This window comes from Pagrus pagrus (genome assembly GCF_965226575.1).
Source record: "Pagrus pagrus genome assembly, chromosome: 19".
NCBI classification, from domain to species: domain Eukaryota; kingdom Metazoa; phylum Chordata; class Actinopteri; order Spariformes; family Sparidae; genus Pagrus; species Pagrus pagrus.
The window spans coordinates 7,110,266-7,127,520 of NC_140203.1; the positions used below are offsets into that span (position 1 = coordinate 7,110,266).

Here is a 17,255-nt window from a genome sequence, read left to right on the forward strand (position 1 = left end):
GCTGGTTGTGCGTGTTTTTCTTTTTTTTTTTATTCTGGGTTTAAGCCATAGTGGAAGAAATATTTTCACCCTTTACGTAAAGCAGCTATAATTGATGCATTTACGATAACAATGCATCAAATGACAATGTGAAAGGGTGTCCTCGTATACAGAGAGTTATCACCTGATTCTGCAGCTCCCCTCAGCTTTATGGAGCTTAAAAGAGAGTTTCGGCTCATTATTTTGATTGGTTCACTCCCATCCCTCTAATAGCACTGTTTTAAGCCACAGCAGGCAGCTGTTTTTAGAAAAAATTACTAACGGGTTTATAGTTTTTAGTAGGGATGAGTAAGTAAACGATTATCTGTATCGGTACCTGTTTGACCCAACTAAATGATCTGTATCTTTATAGAGAGGTGAAGTCCCGCCTCCTCCGTATGCCTCACGGGACCTTATTTTGGAGAAAAATGTGTATCGTAGTCAAAGGCAAGAGACAAAATGTGTGCCAATTACATATGTTTGTCAATTTAAAAGATAATTTTGCAAGTCAAGAAAATCTAACATACATAAATATCTATTACGTTCTGTGTTAAACTACATCGTCGTGCTCAACATATATCACCAAGATCAACATGGCCGCCACCTCAGCACAGAAAAAGTATGAAAAAATGTGAAAATCACAATAAATGTGGCCATATTGAAAGCTGCAATTAAACAAAGGGAGTCAGTCAGTTCTGTGAAGTCGTTTATGTGTCTGTTGGCTGTAATTACTTATTTTCACAGTCTCATATTTCATTAGTTTTATGACAAACTGTGACTTTCTCAAATTGAACAATTATAAACCTTTATAATAGATTATTAAATGCTGATTATAAAGTGTTACCAATCTTAAACAATAGATTTTTAGTATATTGACACTGATGTGTAAGTAGTTCCTGCTATAGCTGACTGAGGTGGAATAGTTTTTTAAATACTTTATAAACAGTTACAAAGATGCCCAAAGGGTCACGAGATAAATCTGACGGGTCATAACGTGATTAGGTGAGAATAAAAAAGAGGTTGTGCTATTTTTTTCTCTCTAGTATTTTATTTTTATGTCGTTTAATTTCACCTTTGTGGACGTTCGACAGTTATCCACACGAAACCATCTGAGAAGTTTCGAGGGAATCTCTCGTTGCTGGACCTGCTAACGACTCTTTGACCTCTGAATCGTGACGAGAGGCTTCAAGTAGAAACAGCTTTTTTGCGATAAGTCAAAAAACACTGGTTTAATCCTTATTTTATAAATGACATCATATGTTTTTATATGTAAAATGTAGTAACTACCAACTACAGCTGTTATATAAATCCTGTGTGTCTGAAGTATGAATGTAAAGTATAACATAGCACAAGGGCATGAGTTTATTATTATTTAGCACAGTAGGGTAGATAAATGACTGTGGATCTATAACAGAAAACACATTATACATTTCTAATCACAATCACATGGAAGGGACAGACGCCTCTCAGTCCTCAGATGGCGGCTCAGACAGCCCACTTTCCTGGACACTCCAGGGCAAGTCTCAGGAAATTAAGCCTCAGCTGTTTGATGGCTGTGAGAAGCCCCAAATATTACTACTTAGTAATTCATGACACACATAAGCTGCTTGTATGAGGCTCTGAGGTGGTATGAGATCCTGGCCTAATTTATTCCAAACTTCGGAAAGTGTTAGCTCTCAGTTTGTTTGCCGGCTTGTTTGGATTTGTACGACTGCTGCCAGCTTCCGCTTTGCCTCAAACAAAAAAAAACGGTTAGAAACAGAATCGGTTTTGTTTTGTTTGTTTTTTTTTTGTTGGCTGGGAAGGTTTGTTGGAGGGAACATGTAGCTACCGGACTTGCCGGGCTCTCGAGACAAGAGCACGCGCGCGAAAACTGTTCGACTGAGGCCTCCGTGTTCACCGCCTTAACTCCTGCAGAGCTGCACTCAGGTGTGGAAGTGGAAAAAAAACAAAACCTTCTGCTGCCACGTTCGCACACAAACCCTGCCGGGCGCACGCACGCACACGCTCTCACACGATTGCACTTGACACGCACACACGCAATCTCACAGCTAACATATTGTCCTCAGACCAACACAATGCATTATCTCCCCCGCAGTTGTTCCTCTCTCCCTCACAACCGGGCGCGCGCTTCCTCCTCGTAGCTCTGTGTGCGCCTCGCAATGCTGAGAGGAGTGTAGAGTTGTCAGTCATTAATCTGCTACAGCACAGCCTGTAATCCTGATGACAGAGCAGAGCGGGCTTACAGAGAGCAGAGAGGATCTGAGCCCAGCCTGGAGTGGGGAACAAAGGAGCCGGAGAAGACTGGCTTTGAATCCATAAAGAGAAAGGACGTGTGTGTGTGTGTGTGTGTGTGTGTGTGTGTGTGTGTGTGAGAAGGGATTCAGGGGTGAGGTAGGTAACTATTTTGTCAGCAATGCTGCAGTGCTATTCAAGAATGCTGGCACGCACAAAAGGGAGAAAAGCTGTACATGGAAAGCAAGCCGGGCCGCCGCTGTGTCACACCGACACATCAGGTAAATTGGCTCCGGTCCACGACGGCCATTATGGCGCTCTGGAGGAAGCACAGAGGCCTGCAGAGAAAGAGAGGGGAACGAGCCTGTTTAGAGGCCTCTTCAAAGAAACATCAAGGGTCAAAGTTGGCTCACGCAACTCAGCGCAACATCAGTCGACGCTCGGGCTGAAAAAACGAAGGAGGAAAAAAATAACCATGTCTCGAGGCATCAACAAGCATGCATAATGGGCATGTGAAAACAACTACAAGTGCCTGTGCATGCTGAGAGGAAGCAGCAGAGCTAATGCTGCATGAGTCATTGAGCTTAGGCTGCTATAGAGATATTATGTTTCACTTTGCCACATTACAACTAAAGAGGTCATTTCACAGTCAATCAGACCGGGGAGAGTCGGAGGTGCCGGAGACGTAGTAACCTGTCCGCGTGTCCGGCAGCGAAGTCATCGCATCTGAAGCCTAATGCCGTAAATGTTTCAACATAAACTGCGTCTTTCTCTCGCGGACTTCATAATGATGCTGATAAACAAGCCCCAAAGTTGCAATGATACTTGAAAGAAATTCCTTTTCTTTGAACTGAGATAGGAGCCTCATTAGTGACCAAATAAAAGAAAAAAAATGGATTGAATGTGGACCAGGGGATCCAAATTAAAAATACACCCACACACACACACACACACACAATGCTTGGGCACCTCCTCTGGCACGTCTCTAGATTTCAGAGGAATCACACACACATACACACAGCATCCCAATCACATCTACATGTGTAGCACTGCAGCTATGTGTGTGTGTGTGTGTGTGTGTGTGTGTGTGTGTGTGTCACTGGGACGTGGTAAATAATGAATTAAAAAGTACCCGTTTCCAGACGACCTGCCAAGTTTCTGAGTCAACTGCGATAGCTGCAGATTGGTTTAATAAAATATGAGCTAAATTCTCCCCTGCCACTGCTGTCACTGATGCAAAAATGGGCAATGAAATGTAAATACAATCACGACGGAGCACACAGAAACACGGCAGACCTGCGACACCGGGGTTTCTCCTAGCGAGGCGAGAGATGCGATCGGCTTCCTGCATGGAGAGCGGCGACACTTCTTTCTAGAGGAGTTCTCCGGCCGGCTGGCCAGGGGAGTCACAATCTGTCAATAAACTGCATAAGTTTTGATTAGTTTTGGACATTTTGCCTTCACAGAAAACTTCAAAGCAAAGATTTTAAGAGAAAGAGTGGGATGATATTCGACGAGGGCCCGGAACGAATCTGTGATGTTGGAGGAGGTTCAGAAGAATCAGAGGATCTTCCCAAATGTATATGGCTGGAGCTTCAGGAGGCATGTCAGCACAGAAGTTTTGAGCAAAGTTTTGACTGTGTGCTCATTCCTTCCCTTGTAATGATTTCTGTTACATGTTTTTATTAAGATGTGTGAGCAGCAGTGCACTGTTTAGGCCTCAGATGCACTCACACATCAGTGTAAGGAAGGCTGAAACATGCTTCTCTGCACTGGGGTCATTCCACATTCACACGGTCGTTTCTTTGATACTTAACTTTTTTCTTCTCCATTCAAAACCCGCTTTCCGAAAGAAGTTGGATCAACTGTCGAAGGTTGAATTAGGTCGTGGTCTGACTGATTTTAGCTTTCTGGAACACGGTCGCCCGTTGACACAGCATGGCGGCAACACTTTGGCACAACAGGATGCGGCGCCATCCGGCAAAACACAGCAGTGGCCAATGAAATTTACGAAGCACACATTCCTGGAAGAAACAGATCAGAAAAAAGGTATTTTATGGCAGCAATTTAAAAGTTTTATGCAAAAATATAAAGTAACAACCAGCGTGATTCAGCATGTGACTCACGATGGGAATTACAGCTGTAATCTTATGGCTCCATTCCTTTCTCAAGAGCAGTTTCTTTTTACTTCATTAGGTTTATTTGCAAAATAAGTTAATAAGTTTGCTGTTCTGAATTGAATCTTTTTACGAAATGTGTGATTGCCTTGAATGCAATCAATGTAGCAATTAATATTCTCGCTGTTTACACAAAGGGGAGCAGATTTGGGGGCAGGCAGTGAAATTTGAGCGCAACAATAAAAAGAATAGCTCTGGTCAAGTGCTACCTGGTGCTCTTTGTTTGCACCGAGGAGCTGCTGTGTCACTAATATTGTTAACAATATCACTTTGGGTGTTTGTATTCTGACACAGTTTAAGGCCGTGATATTGGATATATATGAGATGTTGTCGGGCGATGTTGTTGCGAGTATGTTTTTATCGTTGGCTCTGTAGTAGCCTTCCCTTTTCATGCACTGCAGTGGTTTCCCGCTGTCATCACCTACTCTGACCTCATACAATCCCGTCGTTACACTGCCTAATATCACACATGTGGAAGACCGTTTAAACAAAACAAAACAACAGTTTTTTTACCCGAGCCCTTTACGTTTCCACCACTTTTCAACACAAAGTGATGCCCTTGCGTATCACTTTTCACCGTGTACGATCACAGAAATATCGACGTTATCGCATAACTATATCTCTGGATTAACAGCGTCTTGGAGACTGGTTACGCGGTAGTATGTATTTGATATTGTCGTGCAAAAGTAAAAGATTTGACAGCTCACAAGCAAAAGAAAATAAAATCAACAATGCCGCTAAATGTCACGCTGCAAAACTCCCGACACCGAACGATGAGAGTTTACGAAACAGTCAAAAGACATTTTGAACAAAGAATAAACAAGAGTTCATGCCTGTGCTGCCTGCAGGGCAGTCAATGTGCTCAGGAACACGTTTGACAATTATTTTCAGGGGAATGTGTCACTGTTTGAGAGGAGTGCTCTGAACATCAAAGTCAGTCTCTCTGAAGACATGTTAGATAACTTCAAAGTCCTGTGACTGCTTTGCCGAGAGGTGCTTTCCCTTTGTTTTGTTCAGCGGGTTTGTTTTCTACTCCATTGTGGAGTAGATGATAAAAACTGTGAGTGCATATTGCATCATGAACCTGTTCTTTGTAATTTACAATTCAAGGACTCGTTGGACATTGAACATGACTATAAATGCCAAAATATTCTGACAGGTTGGTCTCCAAGCAAGAAGCTCTGAGAGCTTCTTCTTATTCTCATTCAGACATTGCCATGAATTGGTGTGTGATGAAACAACAGACAGAGTTATTATATTTTGAATGATTTTCTTCATTTTTTATTTCTGGCTCCATTGCACATTTATCCTGCTAATTAGAAAAGGCTTCAGGAACATTATTTCTTTAAGGCTCTTAATTTTCCTGATTCACAACAGAGAGCTCGTCCAAGAAAATGCTGATTTTCTTTCAGATCCACGGTTCACAGGGAAAGTCCTTGGCTGCTTTGTCGGACCGGCGTTGTCCTGCAAGTCCTCTGGAGCAATTTAGCTCAGAAGTGGTCATTGCAATCGATATCCTGCTTTTCCCTAAAACACTACCTGATAAAAAGTTCCCCAGACTGTCCTTGTTGTGAGCAAAGGTTGCGTCTAATTGATATTAAATTATGTGTAAGTCAATTTTAAGGGATCAAAAACCGTTTGAACAACTGAGGACTAAAAGCAGGGAAAAAACAAAAGGGTAACTAGAACTACCTACCACACGTCTAAAGCTCGTTAATTAACACATTATATTTCAGCTCAAGAAGTCACGACATGTAACCCTCCACTGAGACTCACCTCCTCCACAGTCAACACAGTTTTTTATCTCGTTGCATAAAGGGAGACTTACTTCTCGTTGCACAGCCGCGTGTTGCAGGATGACAAATAAATGAACCTTGATTGCTTTGCATATATTTTGATGTAAAGTCTGACAGAAGACCAGCTGCCGCCTTATCAGAAGTGATAGCTGTTGTGCTGACTTTTATTTCCCACAGCAACAAGAGTCTGCTGCCTTCAACTCCTCTTAATTAGCGGAGGATCCTCCAACAACATGTAATATACATCACATTATGAACCTCATCTACCTGCAGGTCTCTGGGCACATAATTATATGACTAGCGCTGTGGCATTAATTGGAATTACTGTCCCTGAAGATCAGCATCAGGAGATATTATAGAAGTACGTCTTAGATGTTTGGGCCCGGAGCCTGTTAAGTTATGTCAAAGTATATAAAGTGTACAATGAACCAGACGAAGAGGAAAGACAGCGTTATGGAAATGAAAATCATGATCTGTCCAGTCCATCAATACACTGCATCCCTGTAGTTAAATCAGTAAGATAGCAGTAATTTGTACTGATGACTTTGTATAAATATGATTAAATAACATTATAAGAGACGTGAGTATACAGCAGCACTGATGAATAAGTTACACTGCCAGGACGATCATGTTCAGCAGGCTGATGTGATGCAAAGCAGGCGACCGTTCTTCCGAAATAATGCACAACTAAAATTAACATACTGGAGCACGTTGCATCACATATTCTGGTAATCCACAAATTCCCATCAACTCCAGCCATCTGCATTTCTCCGTGTAATACACTATTGTGGCGTAAGAAACGCGCACTAATAAGGTGATTTGGCACCGGGTGAGAATTTAACATCGGCTGCGACAGTATTAAATGATGAAACAGCCCTTAAGCTTTGTAGAGAATACAAAGGGTTTCATTTAGTTCATCTTTTCCAGTTTCTCCTCAGGTTTTCAACACAGCTCTTTATATAGCAAATGCACCTTAACAGTCTCACTGCAACACCGCCTGAAAGTATGTTAATGCTGTTAATATTATATAGCAAATCACAAGTGTATCAGACTGTTTTGCGCCCTGGATTTTGCTCACGCAACATCTGCAGTATACAAGCGTCTTGGTGAAGACTGGCCCAATCCCAGTGTCGTCACTCACAGACTCGCAGACTGCCGGTAAGTCAGCAAGGGTTTAAGATGGGTCCACTGTCTCATCGTCAAGTGCGTGAGGGCTCTCTGGCAGACATTTTGAGCCCTTTGTGGCCACTATGGGTGAGTCTGCACTTCTGCCTGAGTTTGACTAAGGGAATTACCCACAGATCATAGTGCTGTAACATTAAACACAAGGTTACCATGGGTTATCAGGGTTGAAAGACACAACAATAATCCACAAGCTAATATTTCGAGACACAAAACACACTTTGGTCTCTTTTCATTACCCACCGTTGAACCGGTGAAGACGAGGGCAAGACAGGCTTTTTTCATACTTTCTTGTTTTTCTTGAAAAAAGTATAAAAACAAAAGTTAAATTTTCTAACGGTGGGTTTTGTACATTTACTTGAGGAGGGTCCTGGCCCCTGTCTCTGTTGATTAACACGCTTTAGGGGCACTTTGGGCCGAGTCAGGCTAATTGTTTTCCTTTTTTAAAGTGCTTGTGCTAAGCTAAGCTAACCGTCGAGAGATTGGTGAGTGTGGCGTCAATCTTCTCCGCTAACTTTCCACTACAGTGTATGAGTGCATGGGTACTATTCATATAAAATACTCAGTGTTGTTAGAAATCATGCATGTGCTGAAGCCAACAGCCCACAGATTTGCATTGTTACGGTTCAGTACATAGCCATGTGCTGTGGGTGGTTTCTCAATTCACTCGCTGCAGTAAATCACCATTCAAGTTTCTAGTTTTTCCCATCTGTGTACAATTAGAACATTCAAACGCGGGAATATCTTGATGGCGGTATTGTACAGCGTGAAGGATTTCTCTTTCTGATTGCTTCAGATTGACCCAGTTAAAGCAGTGAATTTTTATGTGCAGGGATATCACTTCACAATGCACAGACTGCTGTGGCGCCAAGGGGAAAGGCATTTGGCCAAAAAAAGAATTTAAAAAATCCATCGCCTGCAGGCAAATATTATCCTCCCCCCGAAAAATGCTTAACACATCCTCCGGGCTCAGGATGAGGCTTTCAACTGCAAACACACAGGCCACATATACGATCAGTTTACACAGTGACTACATGACTGAGAATCTCATTATGTATGTGGCTCAAATTATAGCAGAGTGGTCACATTGGCAAAGCGAGCCTTAAGCCTTAAGCCTACTTAGGTAAAAGTACCAATACAATAGTCTAAAAATACTCCATTACAAGTACAAGTCCTGCATTCGAAAGCCTACTTAAGTAAAAGTACTGAGGCATTATCAGTAAAATATTTGGCTGCTGTTATGATATTATTAGATTTTAAGTTTCGATGCATCGATGTGACTGTGTGCCGACTTAATAAACAGTCAGCCTCAGTCCAGTGTTTCCCAACCTGAGGCTTGAGCTCCTCCAAAGGGTCTCGAGAGAAATCGGAGGGGAAGTGAGATGACTGATGGGACTAAGAAACTAAAGTTCTGCTACATAAATCTGTATTCATGTTCTGCCTGTTCTCCTTTTGTGTGAAGTATTGAATGATTTGGCCACTTTGGGCCTGAAAAACTTATTTAAATGAAACCAACTGAGAAGTTTTGATAAGAAAGCTCCTCTTACTTTAATCTGAAAGGTAACTACAGTAACTACAGTTGTTAAAATGGTAACTGCACGATATTTCCCTCTGAAATGTTGTGATGTAGAAAACAGTATAAAGTAGCAAAAATGGAAATAAGTGCTTCAAAATTGCAGGCTATTGAAGTATAATATGGCTATAGTAGGTGTCACTTCTGCTGGGGACACATCCCTACCACATTTTAAAATGGCCAATTTGTCCCCATCACTTTCAGTGGTGGGAAGACTTCTGAAAATCTGTACTCAATCTGAGATATATAAAGAAAGTCATAAATATGAGATAAAAGTTCAAAGTATGAGATAAAAAGTCATAAATATGAGATTAAAAAAATAATAAATATGAGATAAAAAGTCAAAATTATGAGATAAAAAGTCAAAATTATTAGATAAAAAGTCAAAATTATGAGATAAAAGTCAAAATTATTAGATAAAAAGTCAAAATTATGAGATAAAAAGTCAAAATTATGAGATAAAAGTCAAAATTATTAGATAAAAAGTTAAAATTATGAGATAAAAAGTCAAAATTATGAGATAAAAGTCAAAATTTATTAGATAAAAAGTCAAAATTATGAGATAAAAAGTCAAAATTATGAGATAAAAGTCAAAATTATTAGATAAAAAGTTAAAATTATGAGATAAAAAGTCAAAATTATGAGATAAAAGTCAAAATTATTAGATAAAAAGTTAAAATTATGAGATAAAAAGTCAAAATTATGAGATAAAAGTCAAAATTATTAGATAAAAAGTTAAAATTATGAGATAAAAGTCAAAATTATTAGATAAAAAGTCAAAATTATGAGATAAAAGTCAAAATTATTAGATAAAAAGTCAAAATTATTAGATAAAAAGTCAAAATTATGAGATAAAAGTAATATGAGATAGAAAGTCACTTTTGTTTTACTTTTTACTTGAGTTTAAAGTAGTTTTTCCAACACTGGTTTGACAGGGATCACAGGAGGAGTGACGCCTGTCTGGTCTGTTTAATCAGAGAGTAACATAAACAGGAAGCTGTCCCATATGGACGGTGTGGGCCGCAGCAACAGGTCGGATCCTAACAATGGACACACTACAGCTGATCCCCGGCTCCCATGTTGAAGCAGTAACGTGAGCTGCTTGTTCCCTGTGAAGGAGAGTCACGTCTTGACAGCTTCAGCAGAGAAGATCCTTCCGTTTCTGCGCAGCATCTCGTGAAACCGGCTCCTTTGCGACTTAATTTGTAAAACTTTCCGCAATGAGAAACACTTTCCTCAGGAGAACAGTGTGCAGGGACGACGCGTGAAACACCTTGGCACCGTCTAATTAGTGGAAGCCTTTTTATCCCTGCAGCGATGGTGCGTTTTTACGCGCTGTGGATGGGAACTCTCCTCCACTTCTGCCATGCGACGATTTACACCAACGACTGGGCGATCAGAATAAGAGCTGACCGGGAGACTGTCAGCAGGATAGCAGAGAAGTATGGATTTACTAACATGGGTCAGGTAGGTGTGATCAAACATGCTGTAGGCCTGTAGAAGAAGCTCCATACGGGGGCCGAGCATTTGCAGTCATGACCTGAATTTTTGTCAAAGTTGTCTGTTTTTAGTCTATGTTGATATACAGTGAAGCTCAGAGTGTGAACACATTTAGTCATCAAGCCTCCAGCTAGGCCTCATCCCACTGAACAGGCTGATCTACAGCAAAACTGCAAACTACTGTCTTGAATCTTAAAAAAACCCCAACAACCCACCATTGTCACTAAATGATGTAGATTTTTAATAATGATCAAGGCTAATAGTGTCATCAGACTGCCACATATGTAAATATCCAACTCAAGTTATAGGATAAATTATAATAGGCCTGGGCGGTATGGCTAAGTCTGTCACAATAGTGAAGTTTCATTTCAGCCGATATCGATAGTTATTGTGTCTCTGGGCTCCTATCTTGAGCAAACAGGCCGGGTGGCGGGTTGGCCGGCCTGTCCGCAGCGAGCGAACTGTGAAAAGTGAAGTTTTTGCACCAAGTTATGGACGACAGAGGCACTGAGATAACTTCAGACGTATGCTGTAGAGTCAGCACCTAAAGCGAAAGGACGTGCAGCTCGTAAAGCAAATGTACTTCACACCACACTGTGCGAACGGAGAATAGACATATTTAATGTGCTATTTCTTCTGTTTAACTTGAGGGAAGTTTTGAAAGTTCTCACACATAGCTCCTTTAATTCCTTTGTGTTTGGAGTCCACTGTCCACCATCTGCCAGGCAGAAACTAAAAGTGCCCATGTGTTTAATTTCTGTTCGAGCTTTAAGACAAACTTGACTGTTCAGATGTAGCTTTTATAGCCGCAGTAGATGATTAACGTGCTAAATGTGATAAATATAACTGGTAGAAGTGGGGCTAAACTTCCACTAAGCACTGCGCGATGAAGTTAAAATATTAGCTTAATCATATAGACTGTTGAATTTTAATTTTGTGGAGTCCTGCAGAACTTTTTCTATCAGGAGTCAGCAGCTGCTCATTACACATCACATTACAAGCCTGTCGGGATGTGCGTGGGTGTGAGATGGATACCAAGATGCCAAAAAAATCTAATTTGTTCTCTCACCTCTCACCTTCATTGCATTATTCCAACCCTGACCTTAAAATATTAATTATCCAAACAGTTAAACCTCCAAGAACCAGGATGCAGGACTTTATTGCCATTTTAATAAGGGTCACAGAGAAGTTGTCAGCACTCGTGTGCGCGAAAGGGAAAGAAACAGAAATCAATCGGCCGGGACACGTCGATGCACCCAGAGAATGAGCAAATAAAAGCAAAATCAATAAATAATAAAGCAAATAAATAAAACAAGAGTGAGTTATCGAGCCCAGGCCAATAAAATTCGACACATGTACTCCCCGGGGATGGGTGTTGTAATGAAAGTTGCAGGTGTGGAGTCCATGTTTCGCTACACATGATGTGAACGAGAAACTGGAAAGACACTTTGCTTTATATTGCTGAGGTCAGAAGTCAAAAGTAAATTTCAGAACGGAGACATCAGAGAATAAATCAGCGCTGTGATTTATTCTTGTCAGCCACAGAAAAAGGCCGAGTTATGACACAGTGTTATTAAACACAAATTACCAGCAGATCTCTTCTTATGTATTAAAAAAAGCTCTGTTTACGTCACGGCGTTGTGGACACGCATGAGCAGCAGTGTGGCCGGAGTCTCGTGGCTCAGGTTGCCACCGCCTGAAAAACTATCACAGGTGTAAGGTAGCTGCCTTAATGAAAGACACCAAAGGCAGTTTCATAATTTAACAGCTGTTTAGCACAGTGGCAGAGCAGGATGAACAGCACACCTTTTACCTGAAAACAAATTAATATGGAGGGTTCGATGTCTGTTTTGCACCAGATCGGAGGCCTGAAGAGTTATTACAGATTTCGGCACCACGGGACGGCGAAGCGGTCCAATGTGCCCAACGAAGAAGTGACTGTTCGCATCGCCAAGGAGACCAAGGTATGGTAAAGGGATATTGGAAGGATCTGCTGGATTATTAATCAGCTGCATGTTCCCTCCCTGCCTGCAAACACAGAAGCACACACACATGTTCATGAACCGGCCTCTTCTACACACTCAACTCTGCACATCGCGGCCTCACAAAGAAGATGAAGGTGCCCAACATAATGCCCGATATCACACACCAGATTAAAGATAATCGCAGTTTATAAGTTGGATCTTATATTTTTGTTCCACTAAGTTTAACTGCTGAGATCTGGGAAAACATTTTACATTTTCCTTATCAAACTTAACAAGCTCTGTCCCTTTTTATTTCCTGATCATTAACTGATGAAGATGCAGACTTTTTTCCTGGGACATGTAGCTTTATCCCCAGTCTCTTCTTCATATAATATCTTGTACATACAGTAGCTATCGATGGCATATTTAAGACCCCTCCTACAAGATCAGTGAACTCGTGGATTTAATGGAAGCTTAATTATCTAGCTAGCTACAGCTCACATCTGCCAGCAGTTTCAGTCGCCAGAATTTGACAGACGGACCATGAGGACGCTGCTTTTCTTCTGCAAGCAAGATCCCATAATTTAAGAAATGAGTAAAAATGGTAAATCTGACACTTTTATCAACATAACAATATGTGCTCTGCGAGGACGACAAACAGGAGGCTAACAAGCGGTCCATTACGGACTACTACCATTGTTTTTGGTGTGCATAAAACAGGGAAATATTGGACAAATTAAAGATTTGATAAAAAGGTTAAGGAATCACCAAAATGATTACATTTCGAGATGATGAGTCACCCACAAATGTGAACCTTGTGGACGCTACAGTAAAAGAAGAGGATCAACAAAGACGTAGGAGTTCATCTACTCAGGAAGATTTCACCAGAAAAGTGAAAAATGTGACCTGTTGGTGGCGCTAGATTAAAAGTCAGAGGATCACCAAAGCTTTAGGATTCATCTTCAGACGAACGTCAAAAATGTCATGGCGATCCATCCTGTAGCTGCTGTTGTCTGAGCCAAAGTGGTGGACATCTGTACAAGTACCCCGTGTGTCCCTTTTTTAAGGTGGAATGGCTCCAACAGCAGGTTGTCCAGAGAAGAACAAAGAGGAACCCCAGAACCAGTACCACCTACTCTATTGGCCCAAAGACCAAACGCCTTCCCACCGCTCCTCCTCAGTCCAGCCGCGCCCGGACGCTGCACTACAATGACTCAATGTGGAACAGCCTCTGGTACAATGTGAGTCAGATTTTATTTTATTTTATTTTTTTTCTTCCCTTTACAGAGCTCAAGTCTGAAACACAGACACACAAACCCAGACAGACAGAGCCCAAAATAGAGCCTGATTTATTCTTTACTCCTAAGGGCTGAATTTGATGTCCCACTATTTGCTCCACAGCGCTGCAGCGAGTCCAAAGGCTGCCCGTCTCGTATGAACATTGCGGAGGCCTGGAGGAGAGGCTACACTGGGAAGGGTGTGGTGGTGTCTGTCCTAGATGATGGCATTGAGAGGGAGCATCCGGATCTTGAGCCAAATTATGTAAGTGCCCTGGGATGGGACGCCGTTCTCGGGAAGGGGACATTAATCATAAGCAATTTGGCAGAGCTCTTAAGTGTAAGAGCGCAGAGCTGGGACAGATATTGCAAGCAGAGCTTTTGGGCCAAAGGTTTGGAAAGGCTGGCCAAGAGTATTGGAATGGACATTTAACGTCTGATCCACTTAACTGTCGAGTGGACTGGTGAATAATGCTCTTTGTGATTTGTCTGATGAAAACAGAGACAGATAGCCGCTGGCGTCTTATTATGCGCTGCTACTTACTATCCATCTGATTCAGGATCCTCTCGCCAGTTATGATGTGAATGGACAAGACCGCGATCCCTCTCCGAATTATTCCAGCGGTGCTTCTAACTAGTGAGTACTTCCATATTTCTTGATTTCCCTTTGCACCTGTTTAGCGGTTTCTATTCCTCTTTAATTAATGCGCGCTTTTCTTTCCGTTTTTCAGTCATTACATGCATATATGGATATGCAAATTCCCCAGTCTGAATTCAGTCTTCTCACTGGTTTGATGTAACGGAAATAGCACGTCTTTCTCCTCATGCATATGCATCTAACCCCATGTTCTGATGTTCTCCTCCTTCCTTCCAAGCCATGGGACTCAGTGTGCAGGGATGGTTGCTGCGGCTGCAGATTACTCTCACTGCACGGTTGGAGTCTCTTTCCAGGCGCGGATAGGCGGTGAGTCCACGTGACGGCGCGTAGACCGAAGGACTAATAGAGGTCAAAGTTTTTAACATTATCATAACTCCTCTGTCCCCTTCGCCCTTAGGTATCCGTATGCTGGATGGAGACGTGACCGACATCGCAGAGGCCCAGTCACTGAGCTTCAGACCGCAGCGTATTGATATCTACTTAGCCAGCTGGGGGCCAGAAGATGACGGGGCCACCTTGGAGGGACCTGGACCTCTGACTCGTCTTGCTTTACAAAATGGCGTCAAAACAGTGAGAGAAAGAGCGAGAATAAGCGCTTGATATTTGTTTATGTGTGCTTCATCTTTTCTCCTTATCGATGTGTAAATATCACTGATGAGTTAAAGACCTCTGTCTGCTTCCCCAATTCATCTCAGGGCCGGCACGGGAGGGGCTCTGTTTTCGTCTGGGCGTCAGGCAGCGGAGGGCTAAGAGGTGACCATTGCTCGTGTGACGGCTACTGCAGCAGTATCTACACTATCTCTGTCAGCAGCAGCACTCAGCGGGGCAGCCAGCCAGATTACCTGGAGCGGTGCTCCTCCACACTGACGACAGCTTACGCTGGTGGGGAGCCGGAGGAAACGGTGAGTGGAGGCTGTGAGTCACACGAGGAACGTCTTCAGTGTCTTGGTTTAGTACCAGAAGATATACGATGTGCTGAGATGGGTATGTATGTGTAGCATTGTAGGTGTGTCATTTCTATATGATTTACCGATGATGTTCCCGGGCCACCTAGCTTACCTGGAAGAGCACAGGCCTCATGTACAAAGCCTGAGTCCTTAACAGCAGCTAAGCAGTGGCGGTTTGATGCCGACCCGCAGCCCTTTGCTGCACGTTGTCCCAGACATTAATGGAAAAAAATGTTTCCAAAAATAATAAATAACAAAATAAAAAATAACTCATTTTTATTTACTTGTGTTTAAATGGAGCTTTCCACCCCAGGGACTTCCTGGTTTCCCTTTAATTCGTCTCAACCTGCATCGTTCTTTTCAAGAAAACTCAACTTGAAATCTGAAATATTTGAAGCTACTGACATCTCACGTGTGACTCCAACTACAAACGTATTTAAAACTGAGAACAAAATGCTTTTGCCGCAGTCGAGTCGACAGAGATTACGAAAGAACTGACTTCTGTGCTCTGTTTTGATATTCGTTTTGTTGCCTTCGAGCCTCTGAAGACACAACAGCCGCCCCCTTCCAGAAGTTCGGAGGCTGGAGGAGCGTTTATGACATATTTGCAAACATGTTTGTTCTCTCTTTTGATTTAACAACACATCTGAAAATCCCTTTTTACATCATATTTAATGACGACACTTCTAACTTTGGTTGAACTCGAAGAGATGCCAGCTGCTTAAAGCCAGAAAAAACACATTTGGGAAACGAGACGCGGGCTGAGGGGGAGCCGTGTTTTGGGCGATCAAGCGACAACTTCTGCGGTTGAGTGTGATGGTCTGAGACACCTGTCAATCACACAAATACGCCCCAGACACGCTCCATATGAACTTTCTTTCTGGTAAAATGACAACTTTCAAATTCACAAGACACGAGAAGAAGTGAAATTAACTAGTTCGACCCCGGCTGTTGTTTTTCTACAACCTCACGTGGTATTTGTTCCATTCACTTCAGCAGATGCCGACTATTTTTGGAGCCATAGTTTATTTACACTTAAAGCCGTCAGAGGAACTGTGTTGTAAGGCACGTCGGCAGATGAAGCTCTTTTAATTATACAGTAGGAACCTTTGTAAACATCCTTGAGGCTAAACTTAGACACAGGAGGCTTACAGTAGCATGCCAGCACAGGCAATATGGCCAAATGACAATCTTCTTTAAATAGATTTCCCTATGGAATCCGTCCTACTTCTACTTTTTTTGCCTGATTGATTGGCAAGTTTTGTGTCTTTGCGTGGCAGCGCACCAGAGAAAGACTAATTATGCAGTATGTAATTACGTGGCTGTTGGGAAACGGTATCGATGAAAGAGCAACGCATGCACATCGTCTCCAGATACTGTATTTATTTCAGCAGGCTGTGTGTTGATGTAAATCACATCCTCGTCAGACAGAATTTTGTTTTTTAATAAACGTGCGGTATGGACTCAGATGGCAGATACTTATCTCACTTCAGGTAATTTGCCGGGGTCATGGTTAAACAGAGTTAGGCGCCTCATTAGAGTTAATTGGATGAACACTGAGAGCTACTCCTCTGGCCTCAGGGCTCACTGAGGGCTTTTCCACTTGTGTTTTCTTTCTGCAAAATCTCCTGTTTAGCACACCTGACAACATGCACACGCCACAAATATGCAAACCCGGCAATACTACGCCATCTCTTAAAGTACTTGATGTGTAATTTGCCATTTAAAAAAGTCAGGAAGGTCAGGTGGCACCATGAAAGTGTATAAAATAAAATTAATCATAGAATAAAACAAAAAACTGCAGAAGAGCAGATAGACTCGAAGCGTAAAAGTACAGGCTGCAGCACAACATAACTGCTTAACCATAATTTACACTAAAAATCCCTCCTGGTTTCATCCATTTATCCTGATATGCACCAAAAGTGAAT

General features: G+C 42.1%; 1 protein-coding gene across 1 annotated transcript in view; it reads left to right on the top strand.

Annotated features, from left to right (window-relative positions):
* The first annotated feature begins 10,019 nt into the window (after positions 1-10,019).
* The window catches only part of pcsk5a (proprotein convertase subtilisin/kexin type 5a), a 29,786-nt gene continuing 22,550 nt past the window's right edge, over positions 10,020-17,255 (top strand). Inside the window, exons 1-8 of the mRNA XM_084383132.1 lie at positions 10,020-10,448; positions 12,341-12,445; positions 13,513-13,686; positions 13,847-13,987; positions 14,283-14,359; positions 14,598-14,686; positions 14,778-14,950; positions 15,076-15,282. Coding sequence (XP_084239258.1) covers positions 10,299-10,448; positions 12,341-12,445; positions 13,513-13,686; positions 13,847-13,987; positions 14,283-14,359; positions 14,598-14,686; positions 14,778-14,950; positions 15,076-15,282 — 1,116 coding nt within the window. The 5' untranslated portion in view covers positions 10,020-10,298. The remainder of the gene's footprint in view (positions 10,449-12,340; positions 12,446-13,512; positions 13,687-13,846; positions 13,988-14,282; positions 14,360-14,597; positions 14,687-14,777; positions 14,951-15,075; positions 15,283-17,255) is intronic.